This window comes from Oncorhynchus kisutch, linkage group LG2 (assembly GCF_002021735.2).
Source record: "Oncorhynchus kisutch isolate 150728-3 linkage group LG2, Okis_V2, whole genome shotgun sequence".
Classification (NCBI taxonomy): Eukaryota; Metazoa; Chordata; class Actinopteri; order Salmoniformes; family Salmonidae; genus Oncorhynchus; species Oncorhynchus kisutch.
Window position 1 is genome coordinate 33,235,050 of NC_034175.2, and position 24,913 is coordinate 33,259,962.

A 24,913-nucleotide genomic window follows, 5' to 3' on the forward strand; every position below is an offset into this window, starting at 1 on the left:
ACATCTTATGGGAGTGTGGCAACCTGGATATGTCACTCATGTAATGAAAGTGTGTGTGTGTCTGTGTACCTGTAGTACAGTATCTGTGGTATCTGTCCTCTGGTCTGGTTGGTCCCGTTGCTGCTCAGGCTACAGGTGCTGAAGGTGAAGGCCATGCCGTCAGAACACTGAACCGTGGTCATCCCTCCGTCCCCATTGGCTGTTCGGCTACCATAGTTACGCAGGCGGACAGCGTATTTCACACCCTCCTGTAGAATGTATACAAAAGTCAGTCAGATGAGGACAGAGAGACGGGAGGACAAACACGATTGTGCAACATATGTGGTTTTCATATCATGAGTGACATTGAGTCGTGGTATAAAAAACCCAAAAGAAGGATGGATAGATACTAGGGTTAGGGTTTAATTCCAGTGACCGGTATCCCGGGACTTCCCAACCAAGAGCTTTCCTGTTTCCTGAGAATACTAATGACAGGTACCATGGACCATTATTATAAAATGTTCAAGCCGCACTAATGCAAAGAAACAAAATATGAACATACAAATAGCTGCATGAACTGGACTAATCAACTCTCAGGCCTAATTAATTAATTAGACCAGTCATCACAACGCTAGCAGCCTACCATATTTAGCCTACTCAATGTAAAGTCCAATAGTCCCCACTTACAAAATATATAGGTAGTGTTACATTCCCACAAGACCAACTCAAAATGTCGCTCACAAGAAATGGAACTAACAAAGAAAATCATTTTGACAACCAAAAACAAAACAGAAAGGGGTTCCGAAGGCACCCATGTGGGTGCCCACTGAAAGTTGGCAAAGCCACTAGTAAGGGGTTCTAAAACACACCCACCAGGTATGCCCACTAGATTTTCCTCTAAAAAGACTAAACTAGCTGGCAAGTCATTGGTATGTTTGGCTAGCTAGCTAACGTTAGCTGGCTAGCTGTATTGATTCTAATGCCAACCAGTGTCCGTCCTGAGGTTGAGGATGGAGAAAAGGCGAAAGCAAGAAGACAGGTGTGCAGTGATGAGAATTGAAAGGAGGACAAAGTTACAAGGCTGCTCTTGAATTATTATTGAAAATGTGGTGTGCTTTCTGGCTCCATCTGACTGCCGTAGCATCAACCAAGTGGGTGCTTCATTTTGGTAGTAGTTGCCAGCTAATAATGCGACTGAAATTACTGCAACACTTAAAGAGCTGCAGTTAGTTTCAGAGTGGGTGGCAAGGAATAAGTTAATCGTAAATATTTCTAAAACGAAAAGCATTGTATTTGGGACAAATCATTAATAAAACCCTAAACCTCAACTAAATCTTGTAATAAATAATGATTTTAAATGTACTTTATTCTACATTCAAGAGCAGACAACAGGCTACCACTTTACAATGTGAGCTGGAGGCAGTATGCATTTGATAAAATACTTAATTGTTTGAAACAACCTCTCCCTCAACGTGATCAAGACAAAGAAGATGATTGTGGACTACAGGAAAAGGAGGACCGAGCACGCCCCCATTCTCATTGAAGGGGCTGCAGCGGAGCAGGTTGACAGCTTCAAGTTCCTTGGCGTCCACATCACCAACAAACTATCATGGTCCAAACACACTAAGACAGTCGTGTCAAGGGCACGACAAAGCCTATTCCCCCTCAGGAGACTGAAAAGATTTGGCATGGGTCCTCAGATCCCCAAAAAGTTCTGGGATTTCTCTCCTGCTCTATTAGTTTCCATATTAACTTTATTTCCTTGTCCAGAAGCCAAAGGCACAATCCTAGTCATATTAGCATCCCATTCTAGTTGTGTCATCTTGAGATAAGTTTCTCATCTCTGTCACATATCGAACCTCTATCAGGTCTGGACTATCCCATCTGGACAAGAGGAATACATATGTAAGAATGCTGACAATTGCTCAGCATTCAACACCATAGTATCCTCCAAGCTCATCATTAAGCTTGAGGACCTGTGTCTGAACTCCGCCCTGTGCAACTGGGTCCTGGACTTCCTGACGGGCTACCCCCAGGAGGTGAAGGTAGGAAACAAAACCTCCCCTTCGCTGATTCTCAACACTGTGGCCCCACAGGGGTGCGTGCTCAGCCCCCTCCTGTACTCCCTGTTCAACTTCAATAAGCATTTCTCAACGGCTGGCCATGCCTTCCGCCTGGCTACTCCAACCTCGGCCAACAGCTCCGCCCCCCCGGCAGCTCCTCGCCCAAGCCTCTCCAGGTTCTCCTTTACCCAAATCCAGATAGCAGATGTTCTGAAAGAGCTGCAAAACCTGGACCCGTACAAATCAGCTGGGCTTGACATTCTGGACCCCTATTTCTGAAACTATCCGCCGCCATTGTCGCAACCCCTATTACCAGCCTGTTCAACCTCTCTTTCATATCGCCTGAGATCCCCAAGGATTGGAAAGCTGCCGCAGTCATCCCCCTCTTCAAAGGGGGAGACACCCTGGACCCAAACTGTTACAGACCTATATCCATCCTGCCCTGCCTATCTAAGGTCTTCGAAAGCCAAGTCAACAAGCAGGTCACTGACCATCTCGAATCCCACCGTACCTTCTCCGCTGTGCAATCTGGTTTCCGAGCCGGTCACGGGTGCACCTCAGCCACACTCAAGGTACTAAACGATATCATAACCGCCATCGATAAAAGACAGTACTGTGCAGCCGTCTTCATCGACCTTGCCAAGGCTTTCGACTCTGTCAATCACCATATTCTTATCGGCAGACTCAGTAGCCTCGGTTTTTCGGATGACTGCCTTGCCTGGTTCACCAATTACTTTGCAGACAGAGTACAGTGTGTCAAATCGGAGGGCATGCTGTCCGGTCCTCTGGCAGTCTCTATGGGGGTGCCACAGGGTTCAATTCTCGGGCCGACTCTTTTCTCTGTATATATCAATGATGTTGCTCTTGCTGCGGGCGATTCCCTGATCCACCTCTACGCAGACGACACCATTCTATATACTTTCGGCCCGTCATTGGACACTGTGCTATCTAACCTCCAAACAAGCTTCAATGCCATACAACACTCCTTCCGTGGCCTCCAACTGCTCTTAAACGCTAGTAAAACCAAATGCATGCTTTTCAACCGATCACTGCCTGCACCCGCATGCCCGACTAGCATCACCACCCTGGATGGTTCCGATCTTGAATATGTGGACATCTATAAGTACCTAGGTGTCTGGCTAGACTGCAAACTCTCCTTCCAGACTCATATCAAACATCTCCAATCGAAAATCAAATCAAGAGTCGGCTTTCTATTCTATTCACTCACGCCGCCAAGCTTACCCTAGTAAAACTGACTATCCTACCGATCCTCGACTTCGGCGATGTCATCTACAAAATGGCTTCCAACACTCTACTCAGCAAACTGGATGCAGTCTATCACAGTGCCATCCGTTTTGTCACTAAAGCACCTTATACCACCCACCACTGCGACTTGTATGCTCTAGTCGGCTGGCCCTCGTTACATATTCGTCGCCAGACCCACTGGCTCCAGGTCATCTACAAGTCCATGCTAGGTAAAGCTCCGCCTTATCTCAGTTCACTGGTCACGATGGCAACACCCATCCGTAGCACGCGCTCCAGCAGGTGTATCTCGCTGATCATCCCTAAAGCCAACACCTCATTTGGCCGCCTTTCGTTCCAGTACTCTGCTGCCAGTGACTGGAACGAATTGCAAAAATCGCTGAAGTTGGAGACTTTTATCTCCCTCACCAACTTCAAACATCAGCTATCTGAGCAGCTAACCGATCGCTGCAGCTGTACATAGTCTATTGGTAAATAGCCCACCCATTTTCACCTACCTCATCCCCATACTGTTTTTATTTATTTACTTTTCTGCTCTTTTGCACACCAATATCTCTACCTGTACATGACCATCTGATCATTTATCCCTCCAGTGTTAATCTGTAAAATTGTAATTATTCGCCTACCTCCTCATGCCTTTTGCACACATTGTATATAGACTCCCCCTTTGTTTTCTACTGTGTTATTGACTTGTTAATTGTTTATTCCATGTGTAACTCTGTGTTGTCTGCTCACACTGCTATGCTTTATCTTGGCCAGGTCGCCTCCAACTCAATCATGAAATTTGCAGACGACAACAGCTTGAATACCAACAATGACGAGACAACCTACAGGCAGGTGGTGAGGGCTCTGGGAGTGTGGTGCCAGGAAAATAACCTCTCACTCAACGTCAACAAAACAAAGGAGATGATCGTGGACTTCAGGAAACAGCAGAGGGAGCACCCCCATCTCCACATCGACCGGACCGCAGCGGAGAATGTGGAAAGCTTCAAGTTCCTCACTGTACACATACATCACTGACAAACTGAAATGGTCCACCCACAGACAGTGTGATGAAGGCGGCACAACAGCGCCTCTTCAACCTCAGGAGGCTCACTGGCCACTTTAATAAATCACTGGCCACTTTAATAAATGGAACACCAGTCACTTTAATGATGTTTGCATATCTTGCATTACTCATCTCACATGTATATACTATATTCTATACTATTCTACACCGCTCTGACATTGTTCGTCCATATATTTATATATTCTTAGTTCCATTCCTTTACTAGATTTGTGTGTATTGGGTATTTGTTGTGGAATTCTTAGACATTTCTTGTTAGATATCACTGTCGGAGCTAGAAACACAACCATTTCGCTACACCCTCGATGACATCTGCTAAACACGTGTATGTCACAAATAACATTGTATTATTATTATTTATTTTTTTAAATGTATGGTGTTTTCCCCGGTGCGCTGTTTAGAATGCTGTTTAACCGCAAAATACATTTTGGCAAATGTTTGAAAATGATGTTTTATTGGCTGCTTCTTTCAGAGTTGCAAGATCTGTTAAGATGCAATACCATAAACTAAATGTGATTTCTGTCATTCTGAGCACCATTACCATGGGTGACCACCCTAATGGTTTATGCACCAAATGCATATGGATCCAGTAAATTTTTCAAATGGCCGGTGAATTAAAATCTTCCCGTCACGTTGTCCGGAGCCACATTATCCTAATCGAAACCCTGGCATACATATGGTTAGATAGATGAATAGATATGTATGTATAGGGCACATCTTTTTAGTCCTGTGTACCTTGAGTGGCACGGCCTTGTCGAGGCGTATCTCGGCAATGTCGCTGGGGGAGTCATCGGTGCTGTAGGTTCCCTTGACCAGCTCCAGAGACGTCCACCTATGGGTGTGGGCCGAGTCCCCGGGGTGCTCTGTCTGGGCCTGGAGGGGAAGAAGAGGGGAAAGAGAGAAAGGAGAGACGTGGTAAGAAAGAAGAACTCCTGGGGTAGCTTAAACTCAAATACAAGCCAAGAACCAAGAACCTTATTTCAAGGGAATTCCAGGTTACATACAAGTGAATTTAATCGATGACGTATATATATTTTTAAAAAACGTTTTAAAAAAGAATACATTAGTTTTAATTTTAGTTCACGAAAATGTGAAGATACGAGAATTAAACAGACTAATTAGCTACAGTGCCTTCAGCAAGTATTCACACCCCTTGACTTGGAAATGGATGACATTTAGATTTTGTCATCACTGGCCTACACACAACACCCCATAATGTCAAAGTGAAATTATGGTTTTCGAAATAGTTACAAATTAATAAAAAATGAAAAGCTTAAAAGGCTTGAGTCAATAAGTACTCAACCCCATTGTTATGGCAAGCCTAAGTTCAGGCAAGTTCAGGAGCACACATTTGCTTAACAAATAACATGTCAAATAACATGTTTCATGGACTCACTGTGTGCAATAGTGTTTAACATGATTTTTGAATAACTACCACATCTCTGTAACCCACACAAACAATTATCTGTAAGGTCCCTCAGTCAAGCAGTTCATTTCAAACACAGATTTGACCACAAAGACCAGGGTGATTTTCCAATGTCACGCAAAGAAGGGAACCTATTGGTAGATGGGTAAAACAAATTAAAAAGCAGGCATTGAATATCCCTCCTCCCCTACATCTGCAATGCTTGCCGTTTGGGGTTTTAGGCTGGGTTTCTGTACAGCACTTTGATATATCAGCTGATGTAAGAAGGGCTATATAAATACATTTGATTTGAAATTTGATTTGATATATAAAACTCTTACGTCATCAGCGAGCACCTCCAACTCATACTCATGGATGCCCCCGCCACCATAGACACAGAAGCCCACCAGCACCACGCCGGGCTTGTCCACCGTCAGACAGATGGCATCTGGAGAGCCGTTGCCCGTGTTCCAGCTGCGGCCCTGGCTCATCTTGGTGAAGCGATTGGGAGTGGACTTCACAGAGTGAAGCGAGTTTAGACCGTCCACCTGGGTGAAACGAAGAGACAAGTGATTATGTATTTTATATTGTTTTTATCGTTATCGTTTCTATATTATATTAGCAGCCAGAAATATATGTATTTATCTGGTTCTAATCTGACCTGACAATAACCACATATTACCTCTTTCCCATGACATCTTGACGTTGTCATGAAAAATAGGTCTTTACCTGTTTGTAACAGAGACCAATTGGTTCTAAAAACATGTTAACAACCAGCAAATGATGCCATTAAGACTTAAATCTGCCAACTTTGTGTTATTCATTAGATCGCTACATAAGTCTACCAGGTGGTAGTACTGAGATGAATAAACATCAGCAGGGGCATTCCATTGATATTGTACAAGAAAATGTATGAAGTAACCTCGCTGACCATGATGTCGGCCAACACACAGAAACAAAAACAACGAGGTAGGGCTGTGGCAGTTATGAAACTTTGGAAGACTTATTGGTCAGCCAAATAACTGCGGTCACCGTAATAACCGTTTAAATAGCAAAGAAAAATAATATATAAAATTTTTAAGACGCACATTTTCTCCTCCCCTCCATTCCTCAATGCATTTGCTGCTGCTGTAGCAAGGGGGTGTTGCCTAGGCAACCTAAGACTTGATTGCTACTATACCTCACGTGTTTCAGCACGGAGAAACAAAGTTTAATGTCCATGTTACTGTAAGAGTCCATGTTATCGCAGAAACACTCTCAACCGCTCAAATTCCCGGCCGTCCCATCTTCAGTCAGCTCTTCTTTCCACAAAAGAAAATCCATAACCATCAGTTACACAGTTATATGTAATTGTGCCATCCCTACTACGAGGATGTCCTGAACTATGTCCACACCTATGTGGCCAGAGATAGCCTGTCTGTGGTTGTTACATGGATATCTAGGACCCGGTTGTATAAAACACCAAAAGTGTTTAACTTAAGGAATAATTTTCCCTTACCTAAGGTAATTGTTTAAGGGGTTGCATAGAGCCCCTCAAATATTCCCTTATTTGAGGGCATACTTAATGGAATTCACTGAATAAAGGTCTCGTCAAAGAGATTGCATTTACGTTTCGAGATGTAAAAAATATTTTGTTCTAATCAAGACAGGATAACCAAATTGCTTCAGAAGATAAACTACATTTTATGTAGTTACTTTTTTCTCAAATAGTTTATATTACTTTCTAGCACTTCAAGCTAGCTTACAGAGTAGCTCGCTAAGTAGCAAGCTAGCTTTGTCGCTGTGGATATTCCATTGTTTAGCTAAGTAGCTAGCTGGTTGATGTTCTCCTTTTTTAACCAGGGGAGATGAAAGCAACAATCACCTCCACAAATGCTGTTTACATTGATATCCATACTGAATGAAGTAGTTAAGGGGGAATTCACCTTAAAATGTTTTGTGCAACTGACTTAAAGTTAAGGAAACTTTAAGGGAAAGGATAAGGGGAAAATTAACTAAGATGTGTTATGCAACCAGGCCCAAGTCCCTATAGGGAGAACAGAAGTTTCCTTGACAACGTGAACAATGGATTTAGAACAACTGTGGCGGCTGGGGCTGTTGTCATGACGGTTGAACTGCAGGGTGCCAGAGTGATTGAGATTGAGTGTTGAGAATGCAGCCGGCAGCTGCAGGGTAGAGCGAAACAGACGGAAAAGTGGATGGACAGAGGGACAGACGTGTGGATGGACAGAGTGAGAGACGTCACTCCCCGAAGTGACTCAGCATCTTGTAAACAAGAAAAGTAATTCTGCAATTTTTTAGCTTCCTCCATTTTGATTGAATAGTTTTCATATATGCATATACTGCATGTAGCATAACATTTAAATGTTATGTATATTTGGAGAACATTTGATTGTATTAACCTTGAATATTAGAATAGCTAAGAAACCATACAGATTGAGGTAGGGAGGAATAGAACACACTGTAAATGGCGAATACCTCAACTGAATGGCTTCTCAACCCCAACAGAGCGCTATATTTGGACTGGAGTAAATTTGGCAAGAATGATTCCATTACGAATCTAGCCAACCTATTAACAGGAATATATATTTTTTAATGGCTGTCAATATCAATGTCCTGTTCAATCCCTGAACAGGCACAACCTGGTAATGAATGAAATCCTAAACAACACAAACATTGACTTTCGTCTTCAGACATAAACCATCAGAGTGTGTGTCTTGGAGGAGGATTGGGGGGTCTGTGGGTGTGTGCCGGCATGCCTGCTCGTGTCTGTTCTTTACCTCGGAGCCCAGTGCAGAGGCTGTGAGCTCAGAGACTATGCTGGCCAGCAGGCCACAGGTGTTGGAGACCAGGTGGGGAGAGAAGAGCTCCACCTCCTTTCTCAGGCTCTTCCTCACTGGCAGCACTACAATCACCAGCATCTTCTCGAGAACCTCCCTGAAACTTGTCATCCCCATCAGGTTCTCCTCAGTCTGAAAGGGGGAGAGGAGAAAAGAGATGAAGTTTAACAACATTGAGTAAGGTCAGCAACTGTGTCTTCTCTGATTATATATAAAAATAAAAATAAAAGACAAAGACAAATCCACTGAATCTATCAAATTCTACGTGATAAGCACAACATGGGAAATCAAGAGACAGAGGTTACATGTCCATTTCAATGATAACACATTTTAATAGGTGAGTGTTACAACAGTAAAATAGGTTAAGCTATATGGCTAACCCCTGTGCTAGTTATGGGATATTCACAAAAACTATTAAAAAAATAGTTTTAAAAAATTTTTTGACACAATGTCTGACCGATGAGGACCCTTATTCTAAAACCTACTCCCAGTAGGAGTGCTGATGTAAATTTTGCTTTTTCGATAATAATTAATAAGATATGGATCCAGGGAACTGAAACCCGATCAGCACTCCTACTGGGAAGCTCTTTTTAAATAAGGGTCCTCATCGGTCAGACATTGTGTCAAAATTTCACTGCCTTTGCTGTTTACTCACGTGGCTGAGTTTCTCCATGTGTGCAACCAGCAGGGGGAAGCGATGGGCGAGCGCCGAGTCGTTCTCCGTGCTGACCTGTTTGACCAGCGAGCGCAGCAGCACTTCGCCGTCGTACGCAATGGGCAAGATGGACGTCAGCTTGACTGATGTGTTGCACAGCGCAGACATCACCGCCGCTAACAGTCGGCTGCTCGATGTGCGGAAATTGGCCTCGGCAATGTCCTGGTAAAAGGCAGAAGGGAAAGAAGGGTGGGTGAGGTGGTAAACTTTCACTAAAGAGATGCGATAACTAGAGCCAGAATGCATTTGACCTCAACTTATCATTAGCTATGTATTTTCTTATTTTTGTACACAAAAGCTTAGATGAGCAACTGAAATGGCAACCAAGACACAGTATATATGTACTAATACAGTGAGCTCCAAAAGTAATGGGACAGTGACACATTTTCTGATGTTTTGGCTCTGTACTCCAGCACTTTGGATTTGAAATGATACACATTTGTTGGATGCATTTGCTCTTTGTTTTGTTTGTGTTTCAGATTATTTTGTGCCCAATAGAAATGAATTGTAAATAATGTATTCTGTCACTATTGTTGCAAATAAGAATATAATATTTTTCTAAACACTTCTACATTCATGTGGATGCATTTGGAGTCACTTTTATTGTAAATAAGAATATAATGCTTCTAAACAATTCCACATTAATGTGGATGCTGCCATGATTACCGATAATCCTGAACAAATCGTGAATAATGATGAGTGAGAAAGTTAGACGTACAAATATCATATCACCATGACAATAACAGGGGAGGTTAGCATTTTTGGGGTGTACGATACTTGTGCGTCTAACTTTGTCCATTTCATGCGTCTGAAGATATAAACTATACCTTCCCGGCAGGCCCAGAGAGCAAATCAAGTGCACTATAGGCCTACCGCTGGCCAATCGGATGGTTCAAGTGACCGTGTCAGCAATAACGAAAGTTATAAGTTGATACTGTGAGATTTGAAAACATTTAAAAACATTACTTGAGAGAGACTGTCAACGAATACAGCAAAGTGATGCTGTTTTAATGAGTGAGTTCATGTTTAAGTTCTTACTCAGCACTGTCAACACTTTGTATTCAACACTTTTATAAGCGGTTCTTCCTATTTCCACTCAGCGCTACAACAAGCACTGCAGCAGAAATTAATGAGTTGTTAAGTGTATCTATAGGCTTGCGTTGTTATTATTAGCGGCTTGGGTCTTTGTTAATGTCAAAGAATATTTTACTTAGTTTCTGAATGCGGTGCGACTCGAGTTTCACCATCAGCTGGAAGACGGTGTCCCTTTTTGGTCAGTGTCAGCAGAGTAAAGGGAAGAGTGGAGGGATGGTGAGAAGCTGACACAGTCTGCTGTTCTATCCCTCCGCTGAGACTGACCATCGGATGCAGGCATCATCAGCCCAGTAAAATAAAAACAAAAAGCTAATTATTTAAATGTATGCTCACTCAGCTATGCTTCACAAGTAATACAAAAATGTATAACATTCTTTTACCGGGTGATCATATAGCCTACCTCAAATTTTGAAATATATATATTTTTTAAATGGCCCAAACAACAGTGCAAGCTATTCAAGCAAAGCCCATGTGGTGATAATGTTTTGGGCCTATACCTTACTGCACAAACCTCATTGCTACAGTACTGTTTTTAATTGGTTAATGTTGCATAAGGTGCCTTTGGAAAGTATTCAGACCCCTAAACTTTTAATTTATTAAATTAATTATTTCCTCATCAATCTACACACAATACCCCAGAATGACAAAGTGAAAAACAGGTATTTAAATGTATTAAAAACTCAAAACAAATACCTTATTTACATAAGTACTCAGACCCTTTGCTATGAGACTCGAAATTGAGCTCAGGTGCATCCTGTTTTCATTGATCATCCTAGTGATGTCTTCCCTATTATTCTACAATGTAGAAAATAGTACAAATCTAGAAAAATAAGCGCGTAACATTTCTGCACCCTAATTTTCTAATTCTTGTCTAACCAATACCCAAATGGAGATAAATGAAAAATAAACATACGCATTTGAATGTCCTATTTTATTTTATTAACGAAAACATAAAGATGTTGATGAAGAAATACTGTGCTGCTGTTTTGATGTAGAAATGTAAGAGTACTTAAGCATTGAATACATTGCAAGTTGAGGGATTTTCACAACAATTCTGGGTTATAAAAGTCTATTGTCCTGCTAATAGGAAACATGTGCATTATGGGCAACACCTGCTACAGTTGTGATGTCTTCACTATTATTCTACAACATAGAAAAAGTAAAAATCCTGAAATGAGTAGGTGTCCAAACTTTTGACTGGTGCTTAATTCATTTGATTAATATTATGGTGTTTCTATTCCATGAAATACAAAAAACCCTCTGGGATTCTGTTAGGATGGAATGGAAAATATGGCGCTGTTCTAAGTGATGTCCAGGATTCAGTAGCTATTTAGCTTTTTTTTTGATGCGACTCTCCACCAATAATTACATTTACAGGATTGGAGGACTATTTAAATATCTAAGGGGCATGTTCCTTACATTTAGAGGATTGGAGGACTCTATATTAATATCTAAGGGGAATTATCCGTTAAGATATTCTCACAGATCCTAAAGGGCTTTTATATCATTCTAAATGAATTATTAATAATCACTTTGTTGAAAAAGTAACAATATTGTGAAGATTTAGTTTTCATTTAACCCAGAGTGAGCAAGAAAAAGGCAGACATTCTCACTCATTTGTAAATAAAGCCAGTTATTTAGAATGATTTATTTCTGGAGAAACCTACCTTGATTATTTAACAGACATCACTTTCTTATATTCAGTCAACACATATCTTAAGAATATTTGAACATTTTCGTTTCTCCATGCTTGTCTCAGAGCAGCGCGAATGGATGCTGAAATAGACAGCCACAGAGGGAAGGCTATGTATTATGTTCACAACTCGTGGTATCGCTCTTCGGTTACACATCCTTTGAATAGCAGAACAGCATAACGGTCCGGGCGACCCTTGCTGTGCCTGGTGAGCAGTTAGTCAAGTTCTGTTGTCAGAAGAGGAATGGAAATGTCAGGGTGAACCAAAAACCTGACGAACCTGCCACGTTCTGTATGTTGACTCTGCCTGTCAGAGGTGGAGTTCCAGAGCTCACATGTGTGCCTGGCATGGATCGTGACTCCATCTCGTTCCTTTTCAACATGTGAGTGAGTCAATGACTATTCAAGCCATTGACTCACTGATGAATGAAGATGATGAGCGATCGGCAAAGGCAATCTGTAATCTGCGGGCGTCACGGCTTCATAAGAAATGTTTTATATATATATATATATATTTTTTTTTTATTCTCAGAACATTAACCATGTGTGTTCGCTTGTTTAATACTGTTCTGTAGTTATGACCCAAATGATTCGTCTGACAAACAAAGAAATTTGGATCCTGCAGGCCCAGATCAAAGCTGGCGAGACATTCAATAATGTCATCTTCACAGACGAATCAACGTGGCCCTTGAACAATTTGCTCAAAATTGCTACAGAAAAAAAGCAAGATCAAGAAGATTAACGAAAGCATAAAGATGTTGATTAAGAAATGCTGTTTTGAGTTAGAAATGTAACACTCTAGAGTACTTAAGCATTGAATAGATTTCAAGTAGAGGGATTTTCACAACAGTAGCTGGGCTATAAAAAGAGTATTGTCCTGCTAATAGGAATAATTTGCATGATGGGCTACATTCTTTATTGTAACCACAATGTCACACATAATTTGTATCTACCTTTCCAATTACTTTTAGAGTTTGTGAATTACAAATGTGCACTTTTGTTTTAATATGATCGTGCAGATTTTTTGTCTTTAAATTATTGTTTTATGTCGGATGCCACATTTTTGACCAGTTGCAATTGTAAGTAGGCTTACAAAAAAAAAAAATGCCTACCTCAGCCAGTTAAGTTATATAGGTCTATGCTCTGATGACATATACTCCAATTAAGCCCTCGTTGTTTTTAAAGTCAAATCCAAAATTCAAAAAGGCACTCGCACATCTGCGCTATCTTTTTTGTAGGTGCATGGCAACAGCCGGATAAGATGAGGAAAAAGAAGAAGGAACCCGCCCACTGCTCTTGATCGTATCACAGATTTTTAGTAAGCTTTACGCATCGGCCTCACGGCCTTCGTCAGAGCTTTTGTGAGTTTTTTAAATTAGCAACCTTATGTAGACCTAGCCACACCCATGTCCGTTCCACACATCGAAAGGAAAAATAAATAAGTGCTACCAAATATAACAATATGCATTTCATAAATATTCAAATAAAGTGTAAATAAAACGTATTAAACACATCTGTGAAACCACAATCAGGACATCGACCTACCAAGCAAGTTTTCATAAATCATTGGGTACAGTGTATGAAAAACGTCAGAGTAATCTGAAATAGGGGCATAATTCATGTTCAAATGTACAACATAACATACATAGGCATTTCATCATGAAGACCTTTAGGAAATAATGTCTGGAGGGTGAAACTCTGGATGGTTCTGTCTGATTTTCTTTTGTGGCTGGCAGTTGGCATGAACCAATCTATCTTGTAAATAAAACATGCCAGTGTTTCTTGACCGCATCTCCCACTTTCCGCGTGTTCAAAGTATATATGGTTGTGAACATTACAGATTGTTCCTTAGCGGGTCAATTTTGTAGCAGTTCATCTCGTGTTTTCCCCAATGCCAAATTAAGAGCCTTATCCACAGATTGTGGAGAACAGTCTCTTCTTAGAAACATATTGCACATCTCAGCTGCTTTTTCTAGATAGTCCTGAAAATGATTTGTTGCAAGTTGGGAAGGGGGGTTCACACGTAGCTCGGCTATTAGACAATTCTTTAGTAAAGGTTGAATAGTCTATTGTTCAGCTAATAGCCCATCCTGCTACTCTTGTTAAAAACTAATAATACTTTTCCCCCTTTCCATGTTAAAAATTCCAAGTGTTTTTAGACAGAATCGGCCCCATCCCCAATTAACACATTTGGGCACAGTCGATATCGTTCTGGACTTCGGGCTAGAATGTTGAGGGTTTGAAACCTGCTCCCTGCATGCTATAATGAATAAGTTAGATACACCTGGTATTGAATATGGCTGAAACAAAACTTGCTAAATAGCGATTTTTGTAAATTAACTTTATGACAAAAAATATGCACAATCGTTTGTCTCTACATTACCTAACATATTCCTCTCAATTGAACAGTTTTTGCTTGACTCGTGATGACGTTATATATTTTGTCAGCGATCTTTGCTGAAGTCACCTGGGACGGGTGGCCCGCATCAAATTCGTCATCGGAACCTCTCGATATGATTGCATTTGTAGTCAGCAATAGGGGAATGATTGCTTCCTACAAAAGCACAAAACATGTACATTTATAGACATCTTTGAACAGAGTAAGGAAAAAAAAATAAAAAAAGTTTGTCTTCAAGGGGCAGTGTTGTATTTTGAGATTGGCTACTTAGCTTATTCAAGCCTATCGGCAGAGGGTAGCATAATTTTTCTGATTCTCTGTAATAATGGTATGGGAATAATAATGATTTATTTTTTGTAAAGTGGTTTCTTTGCTTCAAACAAAAACACTTTGTCACCTCCTTGTCTGAAGAACAAGTGGATAAACAGGTTAATGCCAAGCCCTGCACATTTATTTTCTTCAAAAGTCCCATGGAATGTAGGCCTACACTGAACATCACACATTCGCTGCTACTGTAGGCTGAATGACAGAACAATCACGTTAAAATGTTATGCATTTTCTCCATTGTTTTTGATGGTAGGCCACTCCACATTATGATCATCAAATAGCCACAGTAGCCTACATGGCCATTGTTAAAATGAACTTAAAACAGGTACAGCCTGTTTGCGCTCAGCAGACCTGAAATTTGCTCAGTGCCGGGAAAAATTTGAGGGAACATTGGTCATGCAGGCTTCAGAGTGAAGTGCTATCCCGACACGATATGTTTGGAGTTTGTGCATCTTCATACAAAAGACTGAAGAGGTGTGCCTAATTATGTCACATTCATTTGTTTATGTCTGATTTCAAGACTTGACATGTAACAGATTAAATACCTCCCAAATTAAATATTTAACTGTTACTGAGGTTTATAGCCTGTAAAATGACAGGGGGCTTTGTTCATTTCAATTTCATGCTCGGTTATTTTTTTTTAAAGTCAAACATGAATTGCATCATCATCCTGAAGTTGATGGGATTATTGAGCCCATCGGCAGTCTCTGGAGGTCACCCTTGTGAGTTTCGTCAGCAACACGTGACAACGGAGGGCTCTCTGAGCGAGTTGGTAGGAGCAAGGGGGTGGTTTGGGATTCACTGATGGCTTCTGGGTGGTTGGATGGAGGAGACATGTTGGCTGGGTGGGGTTGGGGGAATGGCGGCCCGCTTATTTTAGTTTCTTCTCCTTTACATAACGTATTTAATATTACTTAAACTCTGTAATATGATAAACATGATCAATATTTAGTATGTGTATGTTTTTTGTTGTTGTGGCAGCCAACACATACAATACAAATATGCAGTATATGTGAACAATAATGAATGGAAAATATATTCAATTATATGAAATTATAATAATTTGAATACTGTACCCCCCCCCCCCCCAAAAAGGACAAAATAAATAAAAATGCGGTCCCAAAGGGGGCAATCATTCTCATTTACTGTGTAATTCACTTCACCTGTGGTAAATGGCAAGAGCCTAAAAATAGCCATTCTACCATTTTATCAAAGAAAAAACACAACATTCCGCTGTATTTCAGTCAATTGTAAAGTGCAAGGGTGACAATATATTTGACCACATCTGTAAGTCTATGCAGTCCATGTGGGAATTGAGCAAACAACCTTACTGTTGAACCCACAATCTTGGTCCAGAGAGCTCCCTCTCTCTTAGACCTACCTGGTCAAGGCAGTTGAGCAAGTCGCAGAGGCAGGCCCACTGCAGCGCAGGCGTGGGGTAGAAGGAGTGGAAGCAGGCGGTGAAGGTGTTGTGGCACTCTTGCAGCACGGCCTCCAGCAGGGTGAGGGGCTGGGAGAGGTAGCCCTGGGGGTCGTTGTCCAGCTTGGTCAGGCAGTTGTCCATGCCCTCTGACAGGATCTTCTTGAGCAAACTACGGGTCTTGCCCACGCACTCCGCCAGCTTGCTGGACTCTTCCACCACCGCCTTGGTGCTGGCTGGTGAGGAGGAAGAGGGGGGAACAGGAATAGGACAGCGGCCTAGGGGTTAAACCAGGGACAATATGATACTGTTACATTCAGAAACTTTACTTAAAGCTGACGGGTATTTTCATTACTTGCTATAACTATAAGCCTTTATTATAATGCCTATGTTAGGTCTCTCAATGTAGCAAAATCATTGGTATCAACTTGGATTCTTGATTTAGTCTTTTCTATCATTTCCATATTTTTGCTACCTGTGTGTGTGCGTATTACCTGTGTGTGTTATCTGTGTACTACTATGAGCACCTGGAATGGTTGTGTTTGTGTGTCTGTGTCTACAGTACATGCGCCTTTGTGTGTGTCCATGCATACTTCCGTGTCTACCCACGTATGTGTACACGTTAGTGCACATGCATCTCTGTAACCCTACCAGAGAGCCTACCAGAGATGGGGAAGATCTCACAGATATAGACACGGAGCAGGCGAAGGCAGCAGGTCCCTACGAAGCGCAGACGCTCCAGGTCCAGCAGGGTAGCCGTGTACTGAAAGCCTTTCAGGCCTCTCAGCTCCTCCACCCCCAGCACCAGGGTGGTCCAGCTCCAGTGGAGGATCCTCAGCAGGGACTCAAAACACTCCTACAGGGAGAGGAGGGGAGGACAACTTTACTGCATGTTTATTACCTGTTTACTACAGTTTTACAACCTATTCATGAAATTAGCTTCCTAACAAATGCTATATTACACTCCAGGGTGATGTTCAATAGGGCATGCAATGGAAACATTTTCCAAACATTTTGCAACAGAAAACTAAAATAAGTGTTTCTTATTGGACCAGACCAGGAATCTCCTCCTCTCTGTTTAAATAAATTTCTTCCATTTGGTACCTGATGAACAAAATTGGTTTCAATATTGCTAACATACAAGCCAGTGCTCTGATTCTGGGGTATCTGCGGCCTGCCTTGGACCAAGTCTAGCTAGGGGAAACACAAGCGTACGGTACGTACCACTGAGACGGTTCGGGCGAAGGAGCGTTTGAGGATGTGAACCGGCTCACTGGTCTGCTGTTTCCCTTTGGCTGCGTTGCCATCGTTCGACGGAAGTCTGCAGTAGTAAATCAACCACATTACATTCCCATTATAAAGTTGGTTACTTGAAGTTCATCAATATACGGGTCACAAATCAGGAAACATTAGGAATTAGGAACATGTAGGAAAATGACTTGCCTGTACAATAGCTGAGGTATTTGACCTGCATTCACGTCGGTACCGTTGTTTGACTTCTTGGAACTCTTGAACTGAAAGACCACACTGCAAAAAGGAGTAAGTTCACATAATTCACAATGTACAATGAGGAATGGGGATATCTGTTCAAGTAATTGTATTTCTATGGACCCCAGTAGGTACCTGTCATCTGTGGTGATGGTGGCCTGTCCGTGGGAGCCACAGTCTGAGCTGGGCCCAGACACCCGGGCCCAGGCCACATACCACCAGCCAAGCTGCAGCAGCACCGGCTCGTCAAACATCATGGCGTACTTCTCCCTGGCAGCGCAGTCGTAGGCCAGGACGTCAGTCTCAGCCATGAGGTCCCCATCTGTCTCATGGTCTCCACCATCAGGCCCCAGCTCAAACAACTGGGGAGTAACACACAACACAAGTCAGTGACAACAGACAAGAGTCAACCTTACCAGCAGAACTTGAATATACCTCTATTCGGACTGCGGCATGAATTCAGCTCTTGGCTAATTTGTTCAATATCACAGAACCTAGCAATTAAATGAATACATTGATAAATACAAAAACAGTTGATGCTAGTATACCTACTAACCTTGATCTTGGAGGTGTACTCAAACTACTAAGATTACATACAGTGGGGAGAAGGATTTTGCAGGTTTTTCTACTTACAGAGCTCTGTAATTTTTTTTAATCAAAGGTACACTTCAACTGTGAGAGACGGAATCTAAAACAAAAATCCAGAAAATCACATTGTATGATTTCTAAGTAATTAATTAGCATTTTATTGCATGACATAAGTATTTGATACATCAGAAAAGTAGAACTTAATATTTGTTACAGAAACCTTTGTTTGCAATTACAGAGATCATACGTTTCCTGTAGTTCTTGACCAGGTTTGCACACACTGCAGCAGGGATTATGGCCCACTCCTCCATACAGACCTTCTCCAGATCCTTCAGGTTTCGGGGCTGTCGCTGGGCAATACGGACTTTCAGATCCCTCCAAAGATTTTCTATTGGGTTCAGGTCTGGAGACTGGCTAGGCCACTCCTTAGTTGCCCTGGCTGTGTTTCGGGTCGTTGTCATGCAGGAAGACCCAGCCACGATCCATCTTCAATGCTCCTACTGAGGGACGGAGGTTGTTGGCCAAGATCTCGCGATACATGGCCCCCATCCATCCTCCCCTCAATACGGTGCAGTCGTCCTGTCCCCTTTGCAGAAAAGCATCCACAAAGAATGATGTTTCCACCTCCATGCTTCACGGTTGGGATGGTGTTCTTGGGGTTGTACTCATCCTTCTTCTTCCTTCAAACATGGCGGGTGGAGTTCAGACCAAAAAGCTCTATTTTTGTCTCATCAGACCACATGACCTCCTCCCATTCCTCCTCTGGATCATCCAGATGGTCATTGGCAAACTTCAGACGGCCTGGACATGCGCTGGCTTGAGCAGGGGGACCTTGCATGCGCTGCAGGATTTCAATCCATGACGGCGTAGTGTGTTGCTAATGTTTTTCTTTGAGACTGTGGTCCCAGATCTCTTCAGGTCATTGACCAGGTCCTGCCGTGTAGTTCTGGGCTGATCCATCACCTTCCTCATGATCATTGATGCCCCACGAGGTGAGATCTTGCATGGAGCCCCAGAACGAGACTGATTGACCGTCATCTTGAACTTCTTCCATTTTCTAATAATTGCGCCAACAGTTGTTGCATTCTCACCAAGCTGCTTGCCTATTGTCCTGTAGCCCATCCCAGCCTTGTGCAGGTCTACAATTGTATCCCTGATGTCCTTACACAGCTCTTTGGGCTTGGCCATTGTGGAGAGGTTGGAGTCTGTTTGATTGAGTGTGTGGACAGGTGTCTTTTATACAGGTAACGAGTTCAAACAGGTGCCGTTAATACAGGTAATGAGTGGAGAACAGGAGGGCTTCTTAAAGAAAAACTGTCTGTGAGAGCCGGAATTCTTACTGGTTGGTAGGTGATCAAATGCTTATGTCATGCAATAAAATGCAAATGTAATACTTAAAAATCATACAATGTGATTTTCTGGATTTTTCTTTTAGATTCTGTCTCTCACAGTTGAAGTGTACCTATGATAAAAAATTACAGACCTCTACATGCTTTGTAAGTAGGAAAAACCTGCAAAATCGGCAGTGTAACAAATACTTGTTGTCCCCACTGTATATTTACACACATACATATATACACACACACACTACATAAATATATACGTATAAACTCAGCAAAAAAAGAAACTGCGTTTATTTTCAGCAAACTAAACATGTGTAAATATTTGTATGAAAATAAACAGAGTTCCTCTGTCCCGTGTCTGTGTTCTTTTGCCCATCTTAATATTTTATTTTTATTGGCCAGTTTGAGTTATGGCTTTTTCTTTGCAGCTCTGCCTAGAAGGCCAGCATCCCGGAGTCACCTCTTCACTGTTGACGTGGAGACTGGTGTGTTGCAGGTACTATTTAATGAAGCTGCCAGTTGAGGAATTGTGAGGCTTCTGTTTCTCAAACTAGACACTAATGTACTTGTCCTCTTGCTCAGTTTTGCCCTGGGGCCTCCCACTCCTCTTTCTATTCTGGTTAGCAAAATGTTTATATATAAAATGAATATTGATATGTGTGGTCATAACATGATTTTGTGACAAACCACAACATGTGACCGTATCAAGTGTCCAAAACATAAATATATTGCGAATGCATCTGTTTATGTGCTGTACATGTGCACCTCACTTAGGCTTCAACTCCGGTTGCATGGCCTTTACTTATGTATGGAATACTATGTGATAAGTGTGTGTGCAACAGTATATAAAGTATGCTAATGTATTGGTGTGAAGGCATTTGGGCAGTGGTTTAAAATCCTTCAGTAAAAATACTTTAAAGTACTACTGTTATGGAATTATTGTAATCAAAAGGAGACTCTTAGATTTCTTCAAGACAATCAAACATGATTTAATTATTGCAGTAATGGAGCTCTTCAACGACCCCCCACCCCCACGATTCGTGGAGAGCACAACGACAAAAGATACCATGGCCTTTTATAGCTAAGACACCCCCTTCGGTCTACATGACAAACAGATGTTTGGAATGGGTCACAAGGTTAAGATTTGTGTGAAAAATACTTAGAATTCACAGCAGATATTATCTGCTATAAAAACGTATCATTGTGTAGAAACCAGGGTCTGCCCCCGAGGCATCTCTCCCTGGTACCTTCCATTCGGGCACACAGACACTAATCATGCTATGGATTGTGGTCTTGTTCGGTTTATCGTAAATCCACTGTCAGTGTTAAATCTCCCAGAGGCCCACTTTCAGTAGAACACACACAGATGCGTGTTCTAACAACCCCTTATTCTGTTGCATAAAACAACCATTTGATGCAATTATAAAATAATCTTGCAATTATTCTCTCATCATACTTCAGTATTTTGGGGGGTATCTGTACATTATTTTACTATTTATTTATTTCTGGCAACTTTTACTTCACTACATTCCGAAATAAAATAATGTTAATTTCACTCCAGACATTTTCCCTGACACACAAAAGTACTTGTAACATTTTGACAGGAAAATTGTCCAAGTCACACACTTATCAAGAGAATATTCCAAATGCTTTGTTTGTAATTTATGTTTGCATGTTGGAATGTGCCCCTGGGTATCTGTCAATAAAAATACAAATTTGGGCTGTCTGGTTTAATAGAAGGAATTTTAAATGATTTATACTTTTTCTTTTGATACTTAAGTATAAAAAGTAAATGGAATTGCAAAAATGTACTTAAGTATTTTTAAAGCCAAATACTGTGAGACTAACTCAAGTAGAATGTTACTGTGTGACTTTTACTTTTGCCATTTTCTATTAAGGTATTTCACAATTTACTCAAGTATGAAAATGTTGTACTTTTTCCACCACTGGATGTGGCTGGGGGTTTATTGCATTTCTTTACATGTCCCCATCTATTTTGTGTGTCTGGGTAAGCATCATCTAATATTTTTTATCTGAACACTTTGTTTACCTGGAATGTTTCCTTACTGTAGGCTACTACTACTTTTAGTCTTAATATTTACTGCTCTAGTCACTGTTTAGCACATGACTTCATATGTGAATCCTGAAAGAGATGGGCGGGGCAGGCTTAAAAGGGTGTGAACAACGCAAAATGGATGAAGACAAAGGAGAGCTCTCCAGTAGGTACCAAAAAAATCAAAGGCCCTTTTCTCAAAAGTGAGTTTACAAGTTTATCAACTTTCAAAGCAGAATTACTTTCCCATTGTTCCTCAAAAATCCACTGTATGATATACCATTTTGTAGCTCTGAGTCTCTACTTTTATCCAATGTAAAAAACACAATTTCAAATTTTGCTACATAAGACCGAATCCAGGATGTGAGTCACAAATATTGAATTTGGCCTTTACTACTATAGCCCAGAGAAACACATTAAATAACACATTCATAAATGGCAAAAAAGATAATAAAACAATAAATCATAAGAAACAAGGATGACATGCTTGTCCTATATCTAGGAGATATAAGAAAGCTCAGGAAATACATACATGTTTTTTTAATACATATTTAACCCTATTTTGTGTAGGCACAACTCCCTTCGTACTCCCATTCATTCAAAAAAAGTACAGATTACCTACAGACGAGTTGGGTGTCACTCGTGAGGTTCGTACACCATTGTGTTCGAGTCTCACCTTTCCAGAGTGGTTATAATAGTTTCAGACAGTGATGGAAAAAGTACCCCATCGTCTACTTATACTCAAGTATGAGATACCTTAACAGAAAATGACTCAAGCAAAAGAGAAAGTCACCCAGTAAAATACTACTTGAGTAAAAAAATATGTTTTACCTTTATTTAACCAGGCAAGTCCATTAAGAACACATTCTTATTTTCAATGACGGCCTGGGAACAGCGGGTTAACTGGATTTTTTTTCTCATTTTGTCTGTCATAGTTGAAGTGTACCTATGATGAAAATTACAGGCCTCTCTCATCTTTTTAAGTGGGAGAACTTGCACAATTGGTGGCCGACTAAATACTTTTTTTTTTGCCACGCTGTATATATATATATACATATATATATATATATATATATATATATATACATATATATATATATATATATATATATATATATATATATATATATATAAATAAATAAAAATAAGTAGACAACGGTGACTTTAATAAAGGAAGCCTGTACAATATAAAAAATATTCCAAAACATGCATCCTGTTTGCAACAATGCACGAAGTAATACTGCAAAACATGTGGCAAATTAACTTTTTGTCCTGAATACAAAGTGTTATGTTTGGGGCAAATAAAATACAACACATTACCTAGTCTTGCACAGGCAAAATTCTACAGGAAATCCTGGTTCAGTCTGCTTTCCATCAGACACTGAAAGATCACTTCACCTTTCAGCAGGAAAATAACTTAAAACACAAGGCCAAATCTGGCAAGACCAGAAAAATGGTCTAAGAACCAATTTGACAGAGCTTGAATAATTTTTTAAAAGAATAATGGGCAAATGTTGCACAACCCAGGTGTGGTAAGCTCCTAGAAACTCACCCAGAAAGACTCAGCCATAGTCGCTGCCAAAGGTAATACCACAAATTATTGATTGAGGGGTGTGAATACTTACGTAAATTAGATATTTCTGTATTTCATTTTCATGTTTTCAAAAACATGATTTCACTTTGTCATTATGGGTTAGATGTGTGTAACTGGTTGAGAAAAAAATATGTCATCCATTTTGAATTCAGGCTGTAACACAACTAAATGTGGAAAAAGTAAAGGTGTATGAATACTTTCTGAAGGCAGTGTATGGACCTAGAAAACCGAGCTAGAGGAAATGCAGTCTATTTGCTAGTATCCCTGCCACTGACCTTGATCTTAGCGGTGTACTCCCCACGGCCCCCGAACAGGCCCAGCCCCCCCAGCAGGATGTCCGCATCAGCACAGAAGCGGATGGCCTCCACCGAGTGGGCCGAGTAACCCCAGCCACCCCCGTGACCTATGACATTACACAAGAAGTTGCGTTAAGTCAGCTCTACAGCATGATCTGTGCTCATAACAATACAATGAGGTTAGTTTTATTAGAAGCATCCAGTCACTGCGATATGACATATGCACATATTGGAATACTGTTCCAATACAGCATGATCTGTGCTCATAACAATACAATGAGGTTAGTTTTATTAGAAGCATCCAGTCACTGCGATATGACATATGCACATATTGGAATACTGTTCCAATACATCCTATTGTAATTCAAGCTTCCTTGAATTACAATAAACTTGAAATGGCACATTTTTAATATATCACTGGTAATGAAGTATGTGTAATGTTGTTTCTGGCTGGAATGTCTTGTAAATAAATTAATCAAACCAAAATCATGAAAAAGGGATAAGAGAAATGGCTGAGTGTGACAAATACTGTAGTAGAAGATGAGAAAATAAAACCATGATCTCCTGTTAGTCATCAGCAAAAATCCCGTGTGTGGACTGAGGACTCACTCTCAAAGCGGTTGACCACGCTGTAGTCTTCTTTGGAGTTTATTGAATTACAATAAACTTGAAATGGCACATTTTTAATATATCACTGGTAATGAAGTATGTGTAATGTTGTTTCTGGCTGGAATGTCTTGTAAATAAATTAATCAAACCAAAATCATGAAAAAGGGATAAGAGAAATGGCTGAGTGTGACAAATACTGTAGTAGAAGATGAGAAAATAAAACCATGATCTCCTGTTAGTCATCAGCAAAAATCCCGTGTGTGGACTGAGGACTCACTCTCAAAGCGGTTGACCACGCTGTAGTCTTCTTTGGAGTAGACCTTCATAACGGCCTGAGTCTCCTCTTCTGTGCTGGTCACACCCATCTTCAGCTCCTGCATGGTCGCCAGCGTATCCAGGCAACCTGGTCATAACACACACAGGGGACTTCGCTTAACATTATTAATAATGTGCTTAACATTATCAGAGGAATTGACACCTCTGTTAATTGTTTTGTCTATTTTTGCTATGCTTTTTTAAAGTGCTTGGCAGTACTGCTGTAATAGCGCTGTGTTAAAGTGGGTTATAGTACAGAATAATGCTTTTCTTATAGCTAGGCCTTTCTGAAAGTATGCACATGTATAATGCTCCCATGCCCGGAGAGAATACGATTAAATAAATAAGATCTAACACTAAGTA

The 24,913-nt window shown here is 40.9% G+C and overlaps 1 protein-coding gene across 30 annotated transcripts in view; it reads right to left on the minus strand.

Moving 5' to 3' along the window:
* LOC109904047 (E3 ubiquitin-protein ligase MYCBP2) overlaps positions 1-24,913 on the minus strand; it is a 340,396-nt gene that overhangs the window by 122,685 nt on the left and 192,798 nt on the right. For 22 of the 30 annotated variants that reach the window (XM_031793326.1, XM_031793404.1, XM_031793356.1 and 19 more), the window contains 12 exons: positions 24,513-24,638; positions 23,606-23,733; positions 17,888-18,114; positions 17,708-17,791; positions 17,489-17,585; positions 16,928-17,120; positions 16,226-16,542; positions 9,272-9,493; positions 8,557-8,748; positions 6,118-6,324; positions 5,107-5,244; positions 70-248 (listed from right to left, as the gene is read on the minus strand). In XM_031793326.1, the coding sequence (XP_031649186.1) occupies positions 70-248; positions 5,107-5,244; positions 6,118-6,324; positions 8,557-8,748; positions 9,272-9,493; positions 16,226-16,542; positions 16,928-17,120; positions 17,489-17,585; positions 17,708-17,791; positions 17,888-18,114; positions 23,606-23,733; positions 24,513-24,638 (2,110 nt within the window). Of the gene's footprint in view, positions 1-69; positions 249-5,106; positions 5,245-6,117; positions 6,325-8,556; positions 8,749-9,271; positions 9,494-16,225; positions 16,543-16,915; positions 17,121-17,488; positions 17,586-17,707; positions 17,792-17,887; positions 18,115-23,605; positions 23,734-24,512; positions 24,639-24,913 lie in introns of all 30 variants that reach the window. The other 8 variants (XM_031793477.1, XM_031793472.1, XM_031793485.1 and 5 more) reach the window with 3 other exon arrangements.